General features: G+C 36.3%; 1 protein-coding gene across 4 annotated transcripts in view; it reads left to right on the top strand.

The window, feature by feature from the left end:
• The window catches only part of RAPGEF6 (Rap guanine nucleotide exchange factor 6), a 154,450-nt gene that overhangs the window by 15,962 nt on the left and 115,298 nt on the right, over positions 1-23,190 (top strand). For all 4 annotated transcript variants that reach the window (XM_083354370.1, XM_083354368.1, XM_083354369.1 and 1 more), the window contains exons 2-4: positions 20,884-20,954; positions 21,686-21,742; positions 22,089-22,172. In XM_083354370.1, coding sequence (XP_083210496.1) covers positions 20,884-20,954; positions 21,686-21,742; positions 22,089-22,172 — 212 coding nt within the window. The remainder of the gene's footprint in view (positions 1-20,883; positions 20,955-21,685; positions 21,743-22,088; positions 22,173-23,190) is intronic.

The following is a 23,190-nucleotide window of genomic DNA, read 5'->3' as shown; positions in this document are numbered from 1 at the left end:
AGGACAAGAAATAATGGATGGAAACTGTTCAAAGAGAGAAGCAACCTGGAATTAAGGAGAAACTTCCTGACAGTGAGGACAATTAACCAGTGGTATAGCTTGCCTCCAGAAATTGTGGGTGCTCCATCACTGGAAGCTTTTAAGAAGAAACTAGATAGTCACTTGTCTGAAATGGTATAGGTTCCTGCATGAGCAGGGGGCTGGACTAGAAGACCTCCATGGTCTCTTCCAGCTTCTGTTCTGTTCTATTCTCAGCCATGCTGTACATTAGTTCAGAGGTCCTCAGCTTTTAGTGCACAATGGACCAGTTCCGTGGGGAGAGGTTTTCCCACGGACTGGAGGGTGCGTGGTTTTGTGTGCTGCCTGCAACTCGCGGATGGGGCTTTGCGTGCCATGGGCTGGTACTGGTCCAAGGACTGGAGGTTGGGGACCCCTGCATTAGTTGGTATTGTTTTTGCAGTGAGCTGGTCCTTGTATTTGATATTACAGTATTGACATATTTTAATACTTGTGCTAGCTGTTTCTTTGGAACAAGCTTTGATGCAAGCAAACTTATTCTATTCTTTTTATGCTATTATAGATGCTTAGTTATTGTTTGTTTCATATATTTTTTTGTTAGAGGGCTTTGTTCTTTCAGAAAAGAAGCCAGAGGAGAGAGTACCTGATCTGGGAATGAAAATGATTCAGTAAATGTGATAGCTTCCTCTACTACTCACTCCCCCTCTGTAGTCTGACCTACATTTGGCAAGGCTTCAATTTCTTTGCCCTGGGTAGATGATTGCAATTCTTTTTCTCTGAATATTTTATTTCATGTTATAAATCAGTGTTGATTTGCTAGTCTTTGTTCTGTTATTTCTGATTCTGGATGTTTCAGAAATGATGCATTCTTTTTAGATATCTTCTTGTGTTTAGATTTGATTTGTAATAACAGATCATTATTTCTTTGTTTTCAGTCTTTATATGTTTGCTCAATCTTTCTCCCAATAGTCCTGCATCTAGTGGCCCCGGTTGCTCAACCAACAGTCCTGAGTCCTGTAGTCCATTTTTCACTAGATATTTGCTAATCCCAACTATTATTATTCAATGTGCACTCACAATTGTATTAAGTTGTTAAGCTCTGTTAAAGCATTGTTTTTAAGGTAAATCAACCCTAACTGTTATTTCAATTGAAAACAAAAACTCTCCAGGGAAAGTGATGCCACTTCCCTTCTCAGCAGTGTGCTTGTAATCATGACACACTTCCTAATAACCATGCTTCTGTCTGGGCCACTGAGTTTAGTCTCAGGTATTAAATCTCAATTATATTTACCTCTCATTTTAATGCATTTTAAACTTTTCCTGCTCCGGTTCCTGTTATTATTTCTGGACTATTGAGTAGAATTGGTTAATTTCAACAAAAAAATGCCAAAGAATTTTACTGTTCTTAACACCTAGATGCAGTTTACTCAGAAGCCTTTTTTAAAAAAGAGGAATAAATACAGTACCACAAATTATGCTCATGTTCAGGAAATGTAAATAATGTCATCCTTTTCTCTCTCTCTATTTTTATTAGTTTATCAAAATATAAAAAACAAAGATACAAAGAAAAATGAAAATAATGGGAAAAAAGAGGAAAGAGGAAAGAGGAAAAAAGTTTAGGGTAAAGGGGAGAAGAAAAGAAAAACATGGATTACTGATTCTTTTTGGAGCAGTTAATAACCTCAACCTTTTACTTTTACATAATAATACATACTAGCCATTTCTATGGCAGCGACCTATCTAATCAGCAAAACCTAAAATCAAAATTTCATTTTTTGCACATCAAGCAAATTTCATCTGTAAACTGACTAATACAGTGTATGAATGTCAAAAGTAATTACATTCAGCAGGTAGAAACATGACCAAGTTTCAGTCTTTTGTTGTCATAGTGCATAAACTCTTAATGTCTACTCTTAAAATAATTAGTATTCAAGTTAGAGAAGGTAAATGACCAAATTTAAATGTTTGAGGGTATGCTGCTTCTCATCTACTAAAATATAATAGAATTATCTTGGAATGTTCATTAAAATTTTATTCTGTAGAGAAAGGACTATAATGACTTTATTTATTTTTCTCACTGGATATTGCAGATAAAGATCCACTTTAACCTGTCAGGCAAAAAATATGAAATTGGCAGCAGTATTTTAAATTAGCAAATTTTATTAAAAGACACAAGCTTTCATGAGCCACACCTCACTTTGTCAGATGTATCGGAGTGGTTAAACTTACATAGGATTTAAACTGGGATGAGAGGGGGGAGAAGGAAAGAAAAGACCAGGTTGGTTACCTAAGTGCAGGTTACAGGTGAGACAAATTACAAATATCTTACCAATTAATGTATTAAATACATTATTCTTCTGAGTTATATAAATTCATCTAAAAATAAATGAATATATGTAATTATTTTTCTCCAAACATAGGAACTATATTACAAAACTTGTAACACATTATTCTCATGGCATATCTAACAACATTATTATTTATTAATTCGTAATTATATAAAGACAATGAGGTTAATAAATAAGTCCAAATAATTTTGGGGGGGGGAAGAGGAGAGGATTAGCTATAATCTAAGATGAATTGAAATGTTAAATTTTGTGGCTCAAACAGTTTCACATTGTTGTTATGGGTCTCTAATTCCTTATTCCAGGGATCCCCAACCTGTGGGCTGCAGCCCACTATCGGGCCGCCGTCTATTGGCCACCGGGCCACATGAGTGGCTGGCTGGTGCATGCATGTGTGTGCTCACACACAGCCCCACTTGCACAAGCCTCGCCATGGGTGCTCATGGCCCCACTCGCACGAGCAACAGGTTTTCATGTGTGCACACACATGTGTGTGCATGCATTTACTCTCACAAAACCATCCCTCCTTCTCCTCCCCCCCCCACACACTCCGGGCAGCCAAACCTGAAAGGTTGGGGAACTCTGACTTATTTCATTCAGTCTTTGACATTTGCCTATCATATTGGTTAACGCTTTATAGTTCAAGCATAGGCTTTTTGTCTCATAGGATTTAGTAATTGCTTCTAATAAATTAGATGCCTGAAGTTGAAAATACTGCTGGTCCACATTGAAATCTCAGTTGATGTATTACTGGGTGGCAGTGTGCAAGTAGTTTAATATAATCCTGTAATTGATCTAAAGTAAGAATCCCTTTTTAATCTTTTTTTTTTGCAGGATTTTAAAATCAATGTTAGTGTCTAGATCAGGGGTAGGCAACCTTGGCTCTTTTATGATTCATGGACTTTAACTCCATGCTGACTCAGGAATTCTGGGAGTTGAAATCCACGAGTCATAAAAGAGCCAAAGTTGCCTACCCCTTGTCTAGATTATCCTACAGCATCAATTTGGCATTAGAAAAAGATTCAAAATGCATTTTTCCACAATTAATATATTACAATTTACAAATCAATATAATGACAGGACATACATCTAATCTATTCTGTTTCGAAATATGATAGTTACAATCCAGTTATCTAATGGTGCTATATATTAATGTATACATGAACTTGCCCAACATATCTGCAACCACACATATATAGGAAAGAAACAGTGTGATGTAGTGGTTAAGGTACTAAGAATGAAAATACTTGGGTTTTAGTTCCAAGTACCAAAGCTGGGTGTCTTTTTCTTGGACTGTGAAATTGAAAAGCAGTTATCTGCCGTACTGGGTCAGTGTGGTAGATTAGGGTCCCTATATTTAAATAAAAAGATTTATTCATTCTGTCATGCAGTTGTATCCAGAAAGTGACAGATCACTTGTATTTACCAAAGAAAATTGGTTTATTGCAAGTGGAGTTGACAATGGGGGATAAAACCAGAGGTGCAAATGATTACGTAAAAGCAAGAAAAGAGTGAAGGTTAATAAATATTTATAAATAGAGAGAGCCTTTTGTATGTCACAGAATCAGTGTTGACATACAGAGCTGAACAGGTACAGTGGCAAATGTAAAAATGAAAAGGTAAATCCATATCTAAAATAAATTGAAGGGAAAGTGAATAATAACGAAACTTGGAAAATGGTGTCAGATTAGATTCATCAGAAAGGAAATGGAAAGTTTTATATTTGCAGACCATGAATGATCACTAACATCAAATGTCATAAAAATAAAAATGTGAAAAACTGGAAAAACAACAGATGTAAATTAGATAAATATGGGATTGTTGACCACATAATCAGCAACTTTAATGTAATTGTCTGGGCAGATTATAAAACAAGACAACATGATTACATAATAAATTTGCAGTTTATGCAAAAAGTATGGATTTAGTGCTTTACAATATTGGTCTGTTTACAGTGTTGAAAAAGTATTCCAGAATGATCCCATAAAATGCTTATAGGCTTTCCAAATTCAGATGGATAGCCACATACACAGTATTAGTTAAAGAAAATGAATTAAAAATATAGACATGTTAATACCAAATAACATTTAAAAAGCTCAAAAGTAATTAGAAAGTTTTGTAAAATATCAATACTTAATAATTGAAATACAAAGATTATGGAATAATCTTGAGTTTTCACCATGAATATTGGAACATTAGAAGCTGTAATTGCAAACAACTGACAAACTTAGAATTATTTGACCTCAACATTTGTGATTGGCTTTGAATCTACTCCCTGTTGAGTCAGGAAAAGCAGCTAGTTGTTTCATTTTGTCGAGTTAGGACAGATATGTCAAACTTGTGATGACACGTTATGTCGCGAGATGTATCGGGACTGTTTTGCCATTGCTGGCAATGGGGTGGGCGTGGCTTCCGGATGACGCGTCCGGCCCACGGGCCGGCAGTTTGACACCCTTGATTTAGAAACATTGTTTTCTAACATGGGGCTGTCTTTTTGGCACGGCTCCTGTGGCATATTTATTTAGTCCCCACTTCATCTGGCTTCCAGAAAAAAATGAAAATAGAGCTTTTCCAGTCAAGTACTGTATTACTTTGGGTTTTTAATATATTTATCTTACACATGTTTAATTCACTGTTATTGTAAACCTCTGTGAGTCTGTTTTTGATTGCAGCAGGATTATATATCTTGTTCATAAATAAAAACAAATGTATTATGACAGTATTTGAAGAATTGTCTTGGGATAAAGCTTGAATTGACTATTAGTTTGCTGAGTACATCAGAAAAGACTATAACAATAATAATTATTAATTTTCATTGCACACATTTTTATATGTAACTATTGTAGAATTTTTTACTGTTTTCTATTGTATTAAAAATGCAATATTGTTTAAATATTGTATTATTAAAGTTATTAAATCAATTAATAATTAAGCGGATTAAAAATGATGAAAGTAATACCAAGCTGTCATTACCAAAGGTCTTCAAAAAGCTTGAATTAGTTGCTGCTACTTTAATTATTTGTCCCACCTCAATCTCTCTAAGATACCTCTGCTCTTATATTAATTTTGTCCCTTTTGACAAATACTACACAGAGCAAACCTCCTACTATCCCCTATTTTCTACCAGCATTTGAATATATTAAAATTTCTCTATCCATTTTCTGTCTCTAATAAACAGTTCATCAAGGTACCAATTAAACTATATCAGTTTTACACCATGAACATATAACTTGCAGTTTATTCCATTTTTCCAATCAAACAAAACTACCTTAGCCTCTGATATATTGATTTGCAAATTCATATTTCTTATTGCATTATACAATTTTATCTTATTTTTGTTGGGAACATTCAAGTTGTCGGCCAATAGCACATATGTATACATTTATCCATAATTACATTAAAGAAGTATCACACATCCATCTTTTACTCCTTGCTAGTGTTTAGCCATTTACGAAGCATTCCATTCTGATGGTGTACTGTTTTCTGTACTCAGCCTTTACAATAAATATTTTTAATTCAAACAATTCATGTTGTCATATACTTTCCTTTGATGCTGCAAATAGTCTTCAGGTTATGATGACAGTTTGGATCTGAATTTCTGTTACATCACTTTGTAACAACAATTCTGGCAGTCCTAGTTGCCATCATAACCTGAAGACCAAGTGGTCATTAAGCAAGCAAGTGATCGGACTTCTGAGTTCCTGCCAGCTGCCAATAGATTTTGTTTGTAGTAAGCCAGTAGGGAATGCTGGATATCATGATCTACATGACTGTGACTTATTGTGACATTGTAACTGTGAGCCATATACTGAGTGCTGGGATCCAATCACTATGACGACTTGTAATAAGTACTATTTGTTCAGCACCATTTGTAAGTTTGAACAATTGCTGAATGAATAGTCATAACCCAAGGACTAACAATCAAATAATATTATAAAAGCTTATCCTTTTAGTCTTAACTCAGTCTCATGCTTAAAGTATTTGAAACAGATGTCTGTAAATTTATTTTATTAATTCACTCAAGTTATAGGCAAATAATTCATTCTTGAATCTCTAGTTACTTTTTCTGTAATCTCATCTTTTTCCCCAGCCATTTTTGTCACGTAGCAGAATATTTTTTTCCTCCACAATCACATTTGTTTTATAGTTAGTGCAGTTTTTCTCAAAACTCAAAACGTCACGGTTCTTCATTAGTCTTGCTCATTGGAATGCAGTAAGCAACACTCAATATTTACTACATTTCAGTAGAACATCCAAGAAGGCCAGGGTTAGACATCTAAACTGCACTAAATAAAAAAGCCACTTATATTCATATTACAACTCAGTGCCATCCTCAAGGGAAGAAATCAACTCAGTAATGAATAGGGCTGCCAAAATAAGTGATGCAATTAACAAACCAAAAGAAATGAAATCTATTTTAATGTTTATAAGCTTCATATGAGAAAGGTTAATAAATTAATTAAGGACAATTGGCAGATCATTCAAAGGGAACTTGCTGCCAAGCTGAGTATTTTCACAGTAACATATGGGTCAGTTATTGGTAGAGGAGAATATTGAGGTCAGTTTTTGCTGTTTTTCAATATTGGAAGCTTTATACAAGATGGGTTACTTGCTTGTTGATGGCAGAGATGACAGCTTAAGAACTTGAATTTTTTCAGCAGTTTTTTTGTTACTCTATGACGGGTGTCAAACTGCCAGCCCACGGGCCGGATGCATCATAGGGAAACCACGCCCACCCCATTGCTGGCAATGGCAAAAAAGTTGCAATATGTCATGACACGTCACGTGACATTGCGAGTTTGACACCCCTGCTCTATGAGAGTGAAAGTAAGGACAGATGACAAAAGTGGGCTCATCACTATGGATCAGAAAGGAAATCCTTGGGATACAATTAAAAAATACTGATTCCAGGAGGAAAATCCTTACTTCTAGTTTTTGGGGACACAGGAGGTGTTATTCACATGGATTTTCTTGAACCTGGTAGCATTGTCAACTCAGATAACTACACTTGCAGCACTCAAACTTTGGAACAAAGTTTAAGTAGAGTTTGGAAGCACAGAAGAAATGTTCCTGCAACATGACTAGATGGAAAAGACAAAGTATGGAGTTCTTTTGTGACAGCTTTGAGAAGTTTGTCCATCATTGGCAGACATGTCTGATTATTAATGGTGATTATTTGTGGAAGTTAACATAGGTTAACAAAATAGTTCATTTCAAGTATTTGCTTATTTCATTTGTTAAATTATCCCTAATTTAACTAAACTTACAAGGTGGCAATATTTAATTTCTTTTTCTTCATCGAGTGTTTGCCATTTATATCTCCCCTTTTTTTTTTGGATGATGTAGACTTAAGTGTATATCATTGTGAGAGAGAGTGCCCACAGAGGGAGACCTGGGGTGACAGTGAATGTAATTTCCTAGGAAGGAGGGAGACGAAGAGGCAACACAGCCCAGAGCTGCATAGGAGACAGGAAGAGAGTAAGAATAGCCACTCCCTAGAATCTCCCAAGGTATATCTGTTAGGCTGGGAGTAGTACAAGATTGTGTCTACCATATCTAAGCAAATAAAAAGCTGAACTCTGGCTGAATTGTTCCACATTGTTCTTGGGCTTAGCCTGACATATCTCTCTCTGTGTCTGTCTCTGCCTCTCAAAAAGTACAAACCAACGCTCTTCAATGACACTTGTAGATGTTATAACACCATAGGAGACCTTCTATTCATGAGGTTGGGCCTCTAAATTTTAAGCAAGAATAGGATCAGAATAAGGCTTTATGTCTTAAGTGATCCTCCTGTCAGTAAAAACATTCTTAAGAAAGAGAGTAGGCCATTTCAAAATATGTGACCAGAAAGAAAAACGAGGAGCAAGCAGAAAGAGAGAGAGAGAGAGAGAGAGAGAGAGAGAGAGAGAGAGAGAGAGAGAGAGAGAGAGAGAGAATGCAAATTAAAGTAAGTGGGTGGTATTCCTAATATTTTGCAGTGGCACCTGCATATATTTTTTTTTACAAATATGCTCAGAGGCAAAACGATTGAAGAACTGTGCTTGGCTTATTGCAACAACTGAGCAAGTTATGTTGTTTTGAAGATCCAAATGCTTATATTAATTTTGTATTATCATTATAATTAAATGATGCAATACATTTTCAGCTTTGAATTTGTTATTTAATTGTAATGTACTTTACTGGACAAGATCTTCTGCCCTCAAAACATCTTAGGATTTTATATAGATTAGTGCCGTCTTTGCTGACAGAGGTATTTTTGTGTATAAAATACTAGTCATAGTCCAGTGGAATGGAAATATCACCTTATAGTAAATTTTGCACCTTAAACAAAACACCTCTTTGTATCTTTTCAATGTGGCACTTAATTCAATATCACATATTCTCTGGAAGAAACTGTATGAGCTAAATATGGAACCTAGACTCTCATATTTGATTAACTTCTTTTATTCAGACACCTACCTGAAAGGGCATACTGAGTGTAACAACACCGTTATACAGAAGATACCAACCTAAAAGGATAAGACAAAGAGGGCTTCATGGCCTCAGTGCTCTTCAGTATCCATGCCAATGATAGGATTGTTTTTCTCCTGATACACACATGTGTAATGGGTTGTGAGAATAACCTTGAGTAACAAGGCGAAATGCTGAAGTGTTGGGCAATGATCTGATGAAATCGGGATCCAAACCAAAAAAGTAATTTCAGTAAACATCCAGAATAGACCTTCCCCAGTTCTTTGCTATTGTTTGTTTGTTTATTATTTATTTATGAAAAATGACTGACGGCAGCTTACAAGATAAAAGAATAAAATACAGAATATATAAAATACATTTTATATAAAATGTAAAGCATGCAACATGTATATTTACAATATATAAACAATAAAAAGCAGTGACATGAGTAGTGGTGGAAATGCTTTCAGATGTACAAGATTATTTTATTGTAACCTTGCAATAAAATAAGGGCAACATTGTGGGGCTGTTAAAAATGTTTTAGGGAACTGCCAGACTCTCATTTGAATCTGGGCCTATGACCTAAGGCAGACATGTCAAACTTGCGACGTCACGTGTTGTCGCACAATGTATCGGCACTGTTTTGCCATTGCTGGCAATGGGCTGGGTGTGGCTTCCATGTGAGGTGTCTGGCCCATGGGTCGGCAGTTTGACCCCCCTGACCTAAGGGCTGCAATGCTGGCATCTTTGACAATTTGAAAGCCCAGCAATCTGATAAATTAGGCATGTATTATATGCAATGTTATGTTCTCAAGTCTTTATTGGTGGAGGGCCTTGCCCCATTTGGACAAACCATCTTTTTAAAATTAGAGTCTAACATAACTAACATCAGGCCACAGAAATAGCACACTTAGACTTATATACTGCTTCACAGTGCTTTATAGCCCTCTCTAAGCAGTTTACAGGGTCACAGTAGCATAGAGCATTAAATAACATAGTTTATCAAGAACAGCCATGTCAAAGTTGTGACGTCATGTGACGTCGTGAGATGTATCGGGACTGTTTTGCCATTGCCGGCAATGGAGTGGGTGCGGCTTCCGGATGATGCGTCTGGCCCGAGGGCTGGCAGTTTGACACCCCTGATCAAGAACAACAAGCTATTTAAAACAGAAAAATACTTAATATGCACAGGCTTTTTGATGTGACATATGGTCTTTTGACTTCTCAGTAAAACCAGTACTATTGCTTGTGGCACTTGCGACGTTATAGGAAGTGTGTAAAGAAATGTCCTTTTAATTTCCTTTTTTTCCCCTTTTGGGTTGGATTTAGATTAAGCACAGAAAGCTTCTGGCAGGCAAACTGCTTTTTTCATCTTTTAAAACTTTCAAATGACCCCCCACTACCATATAACTTTGTTCCACTGAAATTCAGTGAGAAGTGGCCACATTTCATTGATGCTTGCAATTTTTATGCCAGATAAAGGTGGTTATTTTTAGGGAACTGCCAGACACTTGTTCATATTTAGGCTCATGACTTAAAGGCTGCAATGTTGAAGTCTTTGACAGCTTGAAAATGGTTGGTTCTGCCAGTGTGTTAGTAAACATTGGAAACAGATGTGTCCTTATACCCTGAATACCTGCAGATGGTCTTGGCAAGCTTTTGCTTCACTTCATTTGCTTCTTTGGGGGGGGGGGAAATGGGATAACAATTAAAGTTCTTTCAGCTGTCTTATCTTGTAATTCATATCTCAAAATGTATGCATTTCTGTATTGATTTTACATATTTTTTTCTGTAGTGACTGAAGTCATACTTAAGATTTCATTTACTTTTTCCATATAGTGCACTTTTCATTCATTGCCAGCTGTGAGGTATTTTAAGTGTATTTGCAGCTGGTTTGATCTTGCAAATTTCTGGAATAGATGTCCTCAAGGCAGAGAGATCCTTCCCTATTGAGCCTTTCTTAGGATAGGATTGTATTTAAAATTGAATTGTCTGCCTTTTGGAATAATGCCGTACAGTAACACAGGTGGTACAATTCAGTTAGTCCTTGCTTAACAATAGTAATTTGGACTGGAATTTCCATCACTAAACAATATAGTTGTAAAGTGCTAAGACATGTGATTGCATTGTTTAGTGATGGCAATCTTCGCAGTCTCCATTGCCAAGGAATGTGGGTCATTAATGTGGAGCTTACATGATCAGAACTTGAGACTGCTTGCTGGCTTCCAACATAGCAAAGTTAATGCAGAAGCTGGTAGGAAGCTTCAAGTCCCAATTGTGATCTTTCCTTAGGGTGGCTTGCAAATGGGCTGGTGAGCAGGTGAATACTACAGAGCTGCAATAGTAGTGGCATGGCACAAGTGCAGTGGGGCATACAGGTGGTCAGTGCCACACAGTGTACACGCAGTGGGGCAGTGCAACTACAACAGGGTGTTTGGACATGGTTGTGCTGTGCATACAGTGGGTGCTGCCGTACAGTGCAAATACAACAGAGACCACAGCTGACTGCTTCAGTTGCAACTATAGCAGAGCATTTGGATGACTGCTGACAAATAGAACTGGGTACGCCAGGAAACCAGCAGGGAAAATTGCAGTTGATCATGAGTATTCATCTTATGTAAGCTTTAATGGCTCCTATCTATGAATATCTGAAGAAACCTGTCTATATATTTTGTTTGTATTACATGTATTACTGAGTTATATCCTTTGGTATAGACATAGCTAAATATTTAATGGATTTGGTACAAATACGGAGTTGATATTCCTTAAATGGATGGATAACCACATTTTTACTTATCGGCATCCATTCTGATTTGGACCAATTAATAGATCATTGTGCTATTTTAATAAGGGCATCTTTTGCCTCAACACTGGGAAGCTAGGATGAGGTTTGGAAATAAGCAAAAGAATGCCATCGGTAAATAAAACCAATTTGTGTTCAACCAAGTTATGTACTACTATATAGATCTCCCAATCTTGATTAATAGCACAAGCCAAGGGTTCCACGCGGGTATTAAAAAAAGAAAGGATAACATACTCAGCATCCTTGTCTAGGTCCTATAAATAGTGGGAAAGAAGGAAAAAGTAGGAGAAAACAAGACAAGACAATTATATCTAAGATTAACTAGTGGCTGCTGCTTGCCTAGTTTTATAAAACCATGCTTGATTTTAATAATGAACAATATCATTTGCTATAATCTATTTGCTAACACTGCTGTTAAAATCTTTGTAACATTTATTTTATCCTATTTATAAATCACCCTGTCTTGTAAAGAAGTGATAAAGAAATATGTCACAGACTAGCACTCGATAGAGTATCAATGAAGACTTTGAACTTTGGTGTTGGAGAAGGCCCCTGAGGACACCCTGGGTGGCCAAGAAAACAACAAATGGCTTTTATAATAAATCAATTCAGGTTCATATTCAAAGCACAAAATGATCTGACACAAATGTTGAACCTATTTCAGAGAAATCTAATAAGGCTGGTAAGAGTCAAAAGAAAGAAAAGAAGATACGCAGCAGCAAGATTGCTGGACTTGGTTACTCTCCTGAAAATCTTCACTCAAACCATCATCCTGCTTTTAATTTTCCTTTTCCTTTTCCTTTTTGAATACATTTGGAGGGTTGTAAACAGTTAATTAAGAAGTCCTATGCTTTAATTAGGTCTCACAATAAATTATAAAACTTTTGAAGCAAAACTGGTTTAGCGAGGGAAAGAAAAGCAGTTGGTTGAGGTACAAAATAATTTAGAGCAACTGAATGGAGTATTTAAAATACACTTAAAATGTATTTTAAGGCGCTGGCAATATTACAGGGGCAGGCAAAGCTTGCTTCATATGCTGCTGGTTTTCTTTTCTCCTGTAATTGAATCAGCCTTCACATTAATTGATAGAACATGCAAATGTACTAGGACTGTTGCCACAGAATATAAATATACTTTATTATTTTATTTACATTTGGTACAATTGTATCTGGTAGTCTTTTCTATGAACTTAGAGTGATATATAAGGTGTTCTCTTATTTTATCCTTGGATGCTTAGGGCGGGTGTTACACTGAATTGAACCTGGAAGTTAATAATACTTTACATCAGGAAAAAAGTTTATAAATAAATTAAATGCAAATGCCTATTTGAACTTTATGTTAAGCTATAAATTCATTGTAAGCTGCCTAAATTGGATGACTGTGTACATTTTCTTAAATAAATGAATAAATGTAGGCCATTAAAAAGGTGTTGCTTGGCTTGCTTGGAAAATGGACTCTGTGGTTACAGATTTTGGCTTAATCAGCTAAAATGTAAATCCTTGTACATCTAGCATTAATTGTATAGTGTGCTTGTGGAAGATTACATCTTTTCCATAGATATTTACACTTTTAAGATTAGCAACATAGGGTTATGCTTCGTTAAATCCCACTCAGATTTATTTTCATATAAACACAGGGTGCTTAGCACATAAGACTGTAACAACAATTAGACAAGTGACTTATTAAAAATGGAGATGTAAAGTAGGCTAGCTTTAGGGATCCACTATGTTTATTTATTTAATAATTTATAAACATGACAAGGGTAAAAAGACCAAAATAAACTTTAAAAATGTAATATACGTACTTGTTTATGTTTTGCTGGCTTTTTTTGTTTCTTGATAAGCTCCATCACATTCCATCATATATGGTATATATTTTCTAAAAGCATTTCTTAGGTTTCATTCTTTCGAATGTCAACTTTGAATGAAGTTACAATGCTCTCCCACTAGATGGCCCACACAATCTGCAGTTTCTTCAAACAGGAAGTGTCTTATTTTTTTGTACCAGGTTAAAAAATGTCTTTAAGCCATTGAGGATTATTATACTTCTTGTACTGTTATACAGTGCAAGTATTATTCTTACACGGTTGTGGAGCAATTTTGTAATAAATTGGTGTTTTAAAATAGTTACAATGATAACTATGCCAGCAATGATAAATTTATTTGAATGTTGAAAAAAAATACAATTCTGCTAAGAAAAGCATTTATGGAACATGAGCAAGCGTGACCAGGCATCTATGAATTTTGGCACTGGCAGAAATGACTGATTTTTCTTCTCTGTCAAATGAGAGGCTCAAGTAAGATCTGTGAATGTAAGGGGAAGCAATATTTGACAAAGAAGCAAAGTAACATTGCTTTCTTTCTGTAGGAAATCTTATCATGCTGTTTTTTTGGGGGGAGGGAGAATCTTAAAAGAAACAATATCTGACTAAAGTATGAATACTTAGAACAGTTACCTGTGTGTAAATAAGTCTTCATTACAAAAGTGACATCTATTTCCTGTGATCTCATTTAATAGAAATGGAGCCATAAGTCAAGCACTAACTTATGTCCAGGAGTACAGATAGTCCTTGACTTTGACCACAATTGAGCCCAAAATTTCTTTTGCTAAGCAGAACAGCTGTCAAGTGAGTTTTGGCCCATTTTCTTGCCACAGTTGTTAAGGGAATCACTGCAGTTACTAAGTTAGTAATAAGGTTGTTAAGTGAATCTGTCTTCCCCATTGACTTTGCTTGTCAAAAGGTTATAGAAGATGATCACATGACCCCAGGATACTGCAACTGTTATAAATGTGAGCCGGTTGTCAAGCTTCCGAATTTTGATCACGTGACCATGGGGATGCTGCAATGGTTCTAAGTATGAAAAACGGTCATAATTTACTTTTTCCAGTGCCATTGTAATTTTGAACAGTCATTAAACGAACTATTGTAAGTCAAGGACTACCTGTATACATGTTAGCAGTGCCCATTTGCAATAAGCACAGGAGAAAATAATTTAATAATTATAAAATTGTTAATAAAATAATAAATATATGTGTCCCTAGCTAGACAAAACTGTTCAGAGATCACTGTTGGGTGCAGTGGCCTACACTGTGTTAGGTATCAACTAGTCCAGGGGTCAGCAACCTGAAACAGTGGAAGAGCCACTCAGAACCGGTTCCCTCACAAAAGGAAAAACTGGGAGCCACAAAAAATGTGTGCACATGCGCATACATGCGCGCACGCGCAGAACAGGGTTTCACTGAAGAGTGGAGCCAAGGTGAGATATGCACCTACCCTGCATATTTGAATTGATTGGTTGAACTTTTTTAGTCCCACTTTTTTTTTTGGGGGGGACTGCACATGGCAGAGGACTGGGAGCCGCAGGAGACGGCTGAAAGAGCCGCATGCGGCTCCGGAGCCGTGGGTTGCAGACCTGTGAACTAGTTCATACTGCATGAGTGATGCACTCCACATTGTGGTAACATAGAATATTAATTGGCTTAAAGTCTACTCCTACAATAAAAAGGAATAGCATTTATGCTCAGACTGAAAAGTCACATAGGTTATGAATAAAGGTTTTTGAAGAGGTCAGGAGAGGTAGAAAAGCTAGGGGTAAAATACTTAAAAGGTGCTAGGCAGTGGGCAAAATAGAGTAGAATTTGAAGGAAAGTGGATTCGAATGCTTCTTTAGGGAAAGAGCAAAAGACACAAGGAGATAAGATGATCAAAAAGAGATCTGAAGAAAAATCCTATTGTGTTTTAGACTAATAATGGTTGTATATTCTGTGAAAGAATATAGTAGGAATGATGTGGAGATAGTGAAAAGAAAAAGAAAAATAGTCATACTAAATAGTTTAAAAGTAGGCTTTGTGAAACTCTTGGTTAAAAAAATGAAAACAAAAATAGGACCTTGGTATATCGACATGCTGGCCTAGTTTAGATCTAGTCGCTGTATTTTGATCAGGAAGGAAGTGGAGAGGCAAGCCAAAAAAGCTTGCTTTTGAGTCTAGACATATAGTCTTGTTTGTTCTATTCTTATTCACATTTGTTTTCCTATGGAGCAATCAAAACTATTGTATTTTGGGAATGAATTTTACACTTTGCTCAGAAACTGTCATTTAAATATTGGGCATCAGACAAGCAAATAGTGCTTAAGTTTGTAAAATTTGTTGCCTGGATGATACATTTCTTTGTAGGGGGGTGGGTGGGAAATGCCTCTTTTAGAGCCAGTTTTATTTTTTAAAAAAGCCTAAACCATGCAATGAACATACACACTAGGCGAGGTTTCATTACAGTTATTGTTTATAAACTTTCCAGAGTTGCTTAGATCAGATGAGTAGTGTAGAAATTAAATACTTCTCAGAAATTACAGTTACAGTTTGTTGATTTGTGCTAGTCACTGTGATAGTAGACCCAGCGCTTGTCTGAGGACATCTCCGTGGTCATGTGGCCGGCATGACTAGACGCCAAAGGCACACGGAACGCTGTTACTTTCCCACTATAGTGGTCCCTATTTTTCTACTTGCATTTTTATGTGCTTTCAAACTGCTAGGTTGGCAGAAGCTGGGACAAGTAACAGGCGCTCGCTCTGTTACACGGCACTCGGGATTCGACCCGCCAAACTGCCAACCTTCTGATCGACAAGCTCAGTGTCCTAACCCACTGAGCCACCATGTCCCTTTTGTTTAACTTTTACTTGTAACCTTTTGGGAGGGTAACTTTCAGTCTTGGTTTCACCTTCAATCGTGCTGATATAATCATAATAGTAAAGTTGGAAGGGACCTTGGAGGTCATCTAGTCCAACCTCCTGCTCAGGCAGGAAACCCTATACCATTTCAGACAAATGGCTGTCCAGTCTCTTCTTAAAAACTTCCAGTGTTGGAGCATTCACAGCTTTTGGAGGCAGGTTGTTCCACTGATTAATTGTTCTAACTGTCAGGAAGTTTCTCCTTAGTTGCTTCTCTCCTTGATTAGTTTCCATCCGTTGCTTCTTGTCCTGCCTTCGGGCGCTTTGGAGAATAGCTTGACTCCCTCTTCTTTGTGTCAGCCCCTGAGATATTGGAGCATTGCTATCATGTCACCCCTAGTCCTTCTCTTCATTAAACTAGACATACTATGTAGCCATTAAAATTGTTCTTTGAGGAAATCAATTGTCTCAGAGTTCTTATTTCTACTGGTCTCATCTATCAAACCATGACATGGGGAGATATACCAGGATTGGGTATTCCAACAGTTACGAGTAAGTTGCTTTTTCTTTACCAAGCGAGATACAAATACAGATTCTAATGGCAATGAGGTATCCTTAAAGGATGATTATCTGGTTACAATCAGTTAACTACCTCAGTCCTTAATACTGTAGTGTAGGGTTGCTAGTTTGCAATGGAACATATGCAACTCTTTAGCAACTGAGACAATTGTAGTTTTGCTGAGATATTGTAGATGGCAGGGCTTGTATCTTTACATTCAAGTTGTAGGATATCAACAGTATGATTTCTCTTAAAAGAAATTAAGGAAAGTGTTTACTATTTCAATAACTATAACTGTGTAAGTTGATAAACCGTAATTCTTGATAAGAATGTTGTCAGTAGATCCTGGAAGGTCTAATATGTGATGCTTAGCTAGTTTCCCTTGGAACAGTAAATGATGTTTTGGCTAATAAACTGACAGCTAATATCTGTAATAGATAAGTAGCATTTTGAGCAGTGAATCTTTAGTTAGATGTTGTGTTCTGGTTTAGCTTATTGTAAAGCATAATTATGTTAAAGCCAGCTATATTTTTTATTTTATTTTATTTTATTCATATCTCCAACATTTAGTAGGTATTCATTTTGAACCCATTGAATTGGAACTGTCCTTCACTGGTATTAATCAAATATAATGCAGTTCTAGGGGAACCTCAAAAGCAGGCTTTCTCGGTGGCAAACTTGTCTTTGGAACGCACAGCATCATGCGCTCCAGGTAGCCCTTCTCTCCTGATCTTTTGGAGTCATGTTCCATGAAGCATGTGAAGCATGTTGTATGAAGCTCTAGCCTACATTTAATTTGCTATTATAACATTCTATTGTTACTAGTTTCACATTTTGATGCCAGTTGTTTTATAAATTTTAATTTCTGGGATTTAAACATTTGTAAAGGATATTTCTTTCCCCACATTTTGATAGCCACCCAGGCTCTTTAGATGTGGATGGGTTAACAGTCTAGGAAATTAGCTGATTTGACAAAGTTATTTCACAGCATGGGATTTTCACCCAGTATTTACTCTCAACTGTCTCCTAGGCAAGGGAAATTTTGAGCAGAGCGTCTTGGACATCATTGGTTAAAAAGAAATCTTTATATTGGTTGGCTAAAAAGAAAACTATTTTACAATTTGAAAAATACCTGTCAATGTGCTTGACACAATTCTTAAGAAGGGCTTATGCTAGAGCAAGATTTGAGTTATTGGATTCCCTTGTCAAATGTGGGCACTTCTACCACCTGCCATGTCATAGAGGTTGTGTATATGTGGTATTGCTCATGTTTTGTTTGACTTGTCAACTGCATGCTTCTTTTAAACTTAGATATTTATAATACTTCAAAGGACAGATAGTGGCAAATACACAAAAAAAAAAAAACTGAGGGAGATGGCTGGTTTCTAAATTTGATAAATAAAATAAATAAAACCCCTACTTGAAAGAGCAGCAGCCCACTAGGACAGGGGTAGGCAATTCTGGGAGTTGAAGTCCATGAGTCATAAAAGAGCCGAGGTTGCCTACCCCTGCACTAGGATCTGAACTGCAGATTGTCCTGGTTCCTTCAGGGCTCTATTGTATACATTGTGAGCAGAACTGCTGAGTTTATACTTAAGACAGTTCAGCTAAGAACCCATTATATAGAACAGATCAGGACATCATGTAAAGATGTTACATTTATCTGAATTTGGTATCTATTTTATTACTGTATGTTTTGTATCTTATTTTACTCTGGAGTTAGATCCTGTACAGTATTTAAATTTTGATATAGTAGTAAGACTAATCAATTAATAAAAATAAAGAAAAGAAAAAGAAATAGGAAATAAGTAAGTTCTATCTTGATAGCATAGGATTATATTACTAACTGGGTACTTTTGTTTGACATAATGTTATAAGTTTTAAAATTATGAGGTCATTAAGAGTTGATACTGTCTCTGACTCAGTATGACTTGTTTGCTTGCATTGCCTCTTCTACAATTCCCTTGTACTGCATTGTTTCTGTTTAAGAAGAAGCAGGGTTACAACTCAGACAGTCTAATTTGAACATCAAAATTCTAGAGTGAGAGTTTAATGGATTTTTAAAAAAATTGTGGAGCAGTTTCACATTTTTTTCTTCACATACCTGAACAAAAGCTCATGTACACATTTTTCAAATTGCAGCAAAAAGACAGCCCACTAACTATTTTTGGAAGATGTGTCCTCATGAGGAAGCTTAAATTTGTCCTCAGTTGTTGTGATTTTAAAATAATGTCTTTTGTTGTCTTCTGGCAGACAAATAGTTTGCAATACCTCATTCATGACCTTGATGATGAAGCTGTGAAGGGTTGGTTCCGTACAGGGGAGTATGGTCCAGTCAAAACTAGCGGTGCTTCTTTCTGTGGAACCGGATGGCTTTGAACCTAAACCCACTCCCATCTTGCTGGGATTAAGCCTTTCCTCTTCAGACCCTAAGTCTCCAGACGCTGCGAGAGCATCTCACTGGGAATCGTTTTTTTCCCCCCTGAGGTTGAAATGTAAAACTGGGTAATACCAGCAAACTGGATTCTTGACCGTTGATGATTTGCCCAGCAGCTTCAGGTAGCCGTTAAATAGGAACAAGGAGAGTGTTGAGAATTCATTACTGTTCTGACCCAGCCCCTGGTCACCTCCCTGTGTAATATCTGACTCATTCTTTGCAAAGCACACCAGGTGTCTGGAAAATCACTAAGCTTGTTATTAATCACATCTTCACTTTCAAAAGTTCAGTAGACCTATCTGTAAAAGCACAGGGCTGCAAATTGATTTAAACCGTGAGAGTTGCTCTTCTGGTTTTGTCCCAAGGGACGGCAGTAGAGTTCTTATGCTCTTTTGTGATTGGTTTTGCCTGGCATTTGCCTTTGAATGTTTTCAGTACTTTGAAAAGGGAGATACTGATATTTTTTTTCCTGCTTCAATACTATCAGGCCTATATATTTCAACATGCTGCTGTCCACTGCCAATAGAGATAGTCCTTGACTTATGATCACAATTGGGACTGGAATTTCAGTCACTAAGCGGCGCAGTTGTTAAGCAGGCCATCATGTGACTGGATCTCATTTTATGACCATTCTTACCATGGCATTAAGCAAATCACCACTGTTGTTTAGAGAATCATGCAGTCATTAAGTGAATCAGGCTTCCCCAATTAACTTTGCTTGTCATCTCAGAAGGTCACAAATTGTGATCATGTGATGCTGCAAGTTGTGGCAACCATTGTACATGCAAACTGGTTGCCAAAATGTGACCACATGACTGCAGGGGTGGTTACTTTTTCCAAGGCAATCATAACTGAACCAAAACTTATCTGTGACTGTCAGCAGGGCCATTTACTGCAGCAGAAGCTCCTGAAATTGACAGGAGTTCTGTAATTTGCCCCTTCTCTCCAAGTGGCAGAAGAACACTATGCCACCTCACTCCCCTTCAGAAACCACTTCTCATCACTCAGCCACCCATGACTTGTGCTCATCCAAGGCCACCCCCACCACACTTTACTGAGACTTGTTGGGTGGTGATTTTCCTGGTGGCAGCAAACACTGGGTTGGAGAAAAAGCAGAGCCAAGGAATTAAACCCAAACTACCTTTAAGTTGTAAGATGGACGTAGCAATCTGGTGTAGTGGTTAAGACATCAGGCTGGGAAAGTGGGAGACCATAAGTTCTAGTCTTGCCTCAGGCGCAAAGCCAGCTGGATGACCTTGGAACCAGTCACTTTCTCCCAACCCTAGGAAGGACACAATGGCAACTGCGGCTCTTTGAAATTATTTGCTCACTCTCTTATGTTTCTCTTATGTTAGTGTTGTTCTTAATATCTTATATCCCGTCATTGTTCCCAGAAGCAAAGGATACAAAATACGTGGGTTACTCCTTTATTAAATTACCAACACAGTTATTTTGTGGAACTAAGAAACAGTCTTATTCAGTTTGTTACTGGAAATCATTTTTTTGCTTAGATCCTGAAATTTTAGAAAAACGGAGGAGTTAGAAATCAAGTTCAGAAGAACATACTCTGTTAACATGAATTAACACGTTGTTGTTGTTTTCAGGAATTAAATACTATCTATTACTATCTTCATGGAATGGATATATTATCTCATCTCAGGGAGCATCAGTTAAGGTAAGGGTAGCTAATCAATGAAAATGGGATGTTTAAATATGCTACTACAGTGTCCAATTTATAGTTAGGTTTGCATAGCATAGATACTTTTATGTGCAGCATAACTTATTTTAATGGTTACTTTTAAAATAATATCTCAAGCCAAGAGAAAAAAAAACAAGTATTACACAATACAAACATGCATTATATACACTTTTTTCAGTTTTGGGGAATTTTCCAAATCACGGAATACAACAAGGAGCAAACAACAGCAGAGAAGATTGCAATTAAAACAAAATAAAAAAATCCCTCCTCCCAGTTCTGTAACAAATCTTCTGGGGCTGATTCTGGAATCAATGGGGCTTATTTCTGGACAATTATAATGTACTGCAGGCCTCACTGAAAAGATAGAACTTTTGTATTTACCTTTTTTGAGGGATAGTTATAATTCTTTAGGTATAAAATAAGTCTTCTCTCTTGTAGATGAGATTTTTTGCACGATCCTTTAAGAAACTGAAATATTAAAAAATTCGATATTGAAATGATTATTTTAAATCCATTGGAAATTCTAAACATTGAATTTCTTTTAGACTAGAAGGACAGTAGATTTCTACCTGAATTTTCTAATCCTTTTTCAACTTGGCTTTTGTATGTATAGATTGTATAACAATTGAGATTTTCAGTGTATTGTTTACAATTATCCCTACCAAGATGTGAATGTTATGCGATGATGCCTAAATTTTTGTTCTCAGAATTATGACTTCCAGTGCACGGTACAAAAGATATGATGGAAATCAAGTTTTATTTTGGTAAGTACATTTAATCATTACCTGGAATGAAAATGTAAGGCATAAGACTTATATCAGAAGAGTCATGCCTACATTGGTGTAATGGCATGTACATTTTATTATTCAAATAATAGAACCAAAGAAATTAGACTATCCATAAACCTTAAATTTATAATTGACACCCAAGATCTGGGACAGAACTCGTATTTCACAGGTTTTATCATTCATTCAGGATTCAAGAGCCCTTCTTCTGCATGCGTACCTTTGGACAGGTAACATAGTGAATAGGAAAACATCCTTGAAAAGCTTTTATTGGGAGTTCTGGAGATAACAAGCACTTTATGTATATTTGTTTATTTTTTTTTAGTTCTGATACTATTGCAAGATGCTGGTATATTCTTCTTTCTGGATCTGTGCTTATGAAGGATTCTATGTTTTTGCCACCCTGCAGGTATGTAAGAAATCAGTGTTTCTTTATGACAAAGAAAAATAAGTAACTTTGATACCCAGTTAAATACACATAAAATATGGTGAGAAAAATAAGTTTGTATGCTTAATCTATTTTTTAAAATTCTAGGGCAGGGGTGTCAAACTCGTAACGTCATGTGACGTGTCGCAACGTATCACAACTTTGTTTCCATTGCTGGCAATGGGGTGGGCGCGGTTTCAGCATGATGCATTCGGCCCGCAGGCTGGCAGTTTGATACCCCTGTTCTAGGGAATGTCATACACAATGTTTATTTGAAAGGAATGGATTATAAAATCAAACCTTTGTTACAGTCATAGACCAGCATAGGAATATAACAAAATAAAGCATGCATATATTTGTACACTGCATGTAATGCTGAATTGTTGTTATTTAGATGAAAGTATATTGCTTGCAAAGTAGTCTCTAGATTAGAGTAGTTATGCCTAGAATATATGTAGTTTAAAAAGAGGAAAAAGATTTGATTTAAATGGATATTTATTTGTGGTGTTTTAAAATAAAAGTTATCAAGAGACTAAAGTTAACGTAATATTTTTGAGATAAGTCAGTAGAACTAAAATGATTAAGCTTATTAATATTCTTTTTAATTTGTAACTTAGATACCATTTATAGTAATTATAGATTTATATAGTAATTATAGATTTATTCCCATTAAAGCTCTTATTTCACTTTTTAAAAACCTACTGTTACTGTTTGCTAGTGTAATCAAATAATTGGGAGTTCCGATTTTTGTTTTTTTCCTGGTTCACATATTGTGCTAAACCATGTTTTGCTTAGTCATGGCTTTTGATTAAAGTACAGTTGATTCAGTTTATATATATGCTAAGTCAAAATCAAGTAAATCACATTGTGTTAGTAGAAGTTGTTAACCAATTCTTGGTTTCTCATTTACATATTCTTTGTAAAATTAATTGTCAAGAGTGTTTGCCCCCTTCTTTCTGTGCAAGTTTATTTTTAAGCGAACGTATCTTAGTTTCTCTTT

Source organism: Vipera ursinii, assembly GCF_947247035.1.
Source record: "Vipera ursinii genome assembly, chromosome: 2".
NCBI classification, from domain to species: Eukaryota; Metazoa; Chordata; class Lepidosauria; order Squamata; family Viperidae; genus Vipera; species Vipera ursinii.
This window is presented reverse-complemented; position numbering and strand designations above follow the sequence as displayed.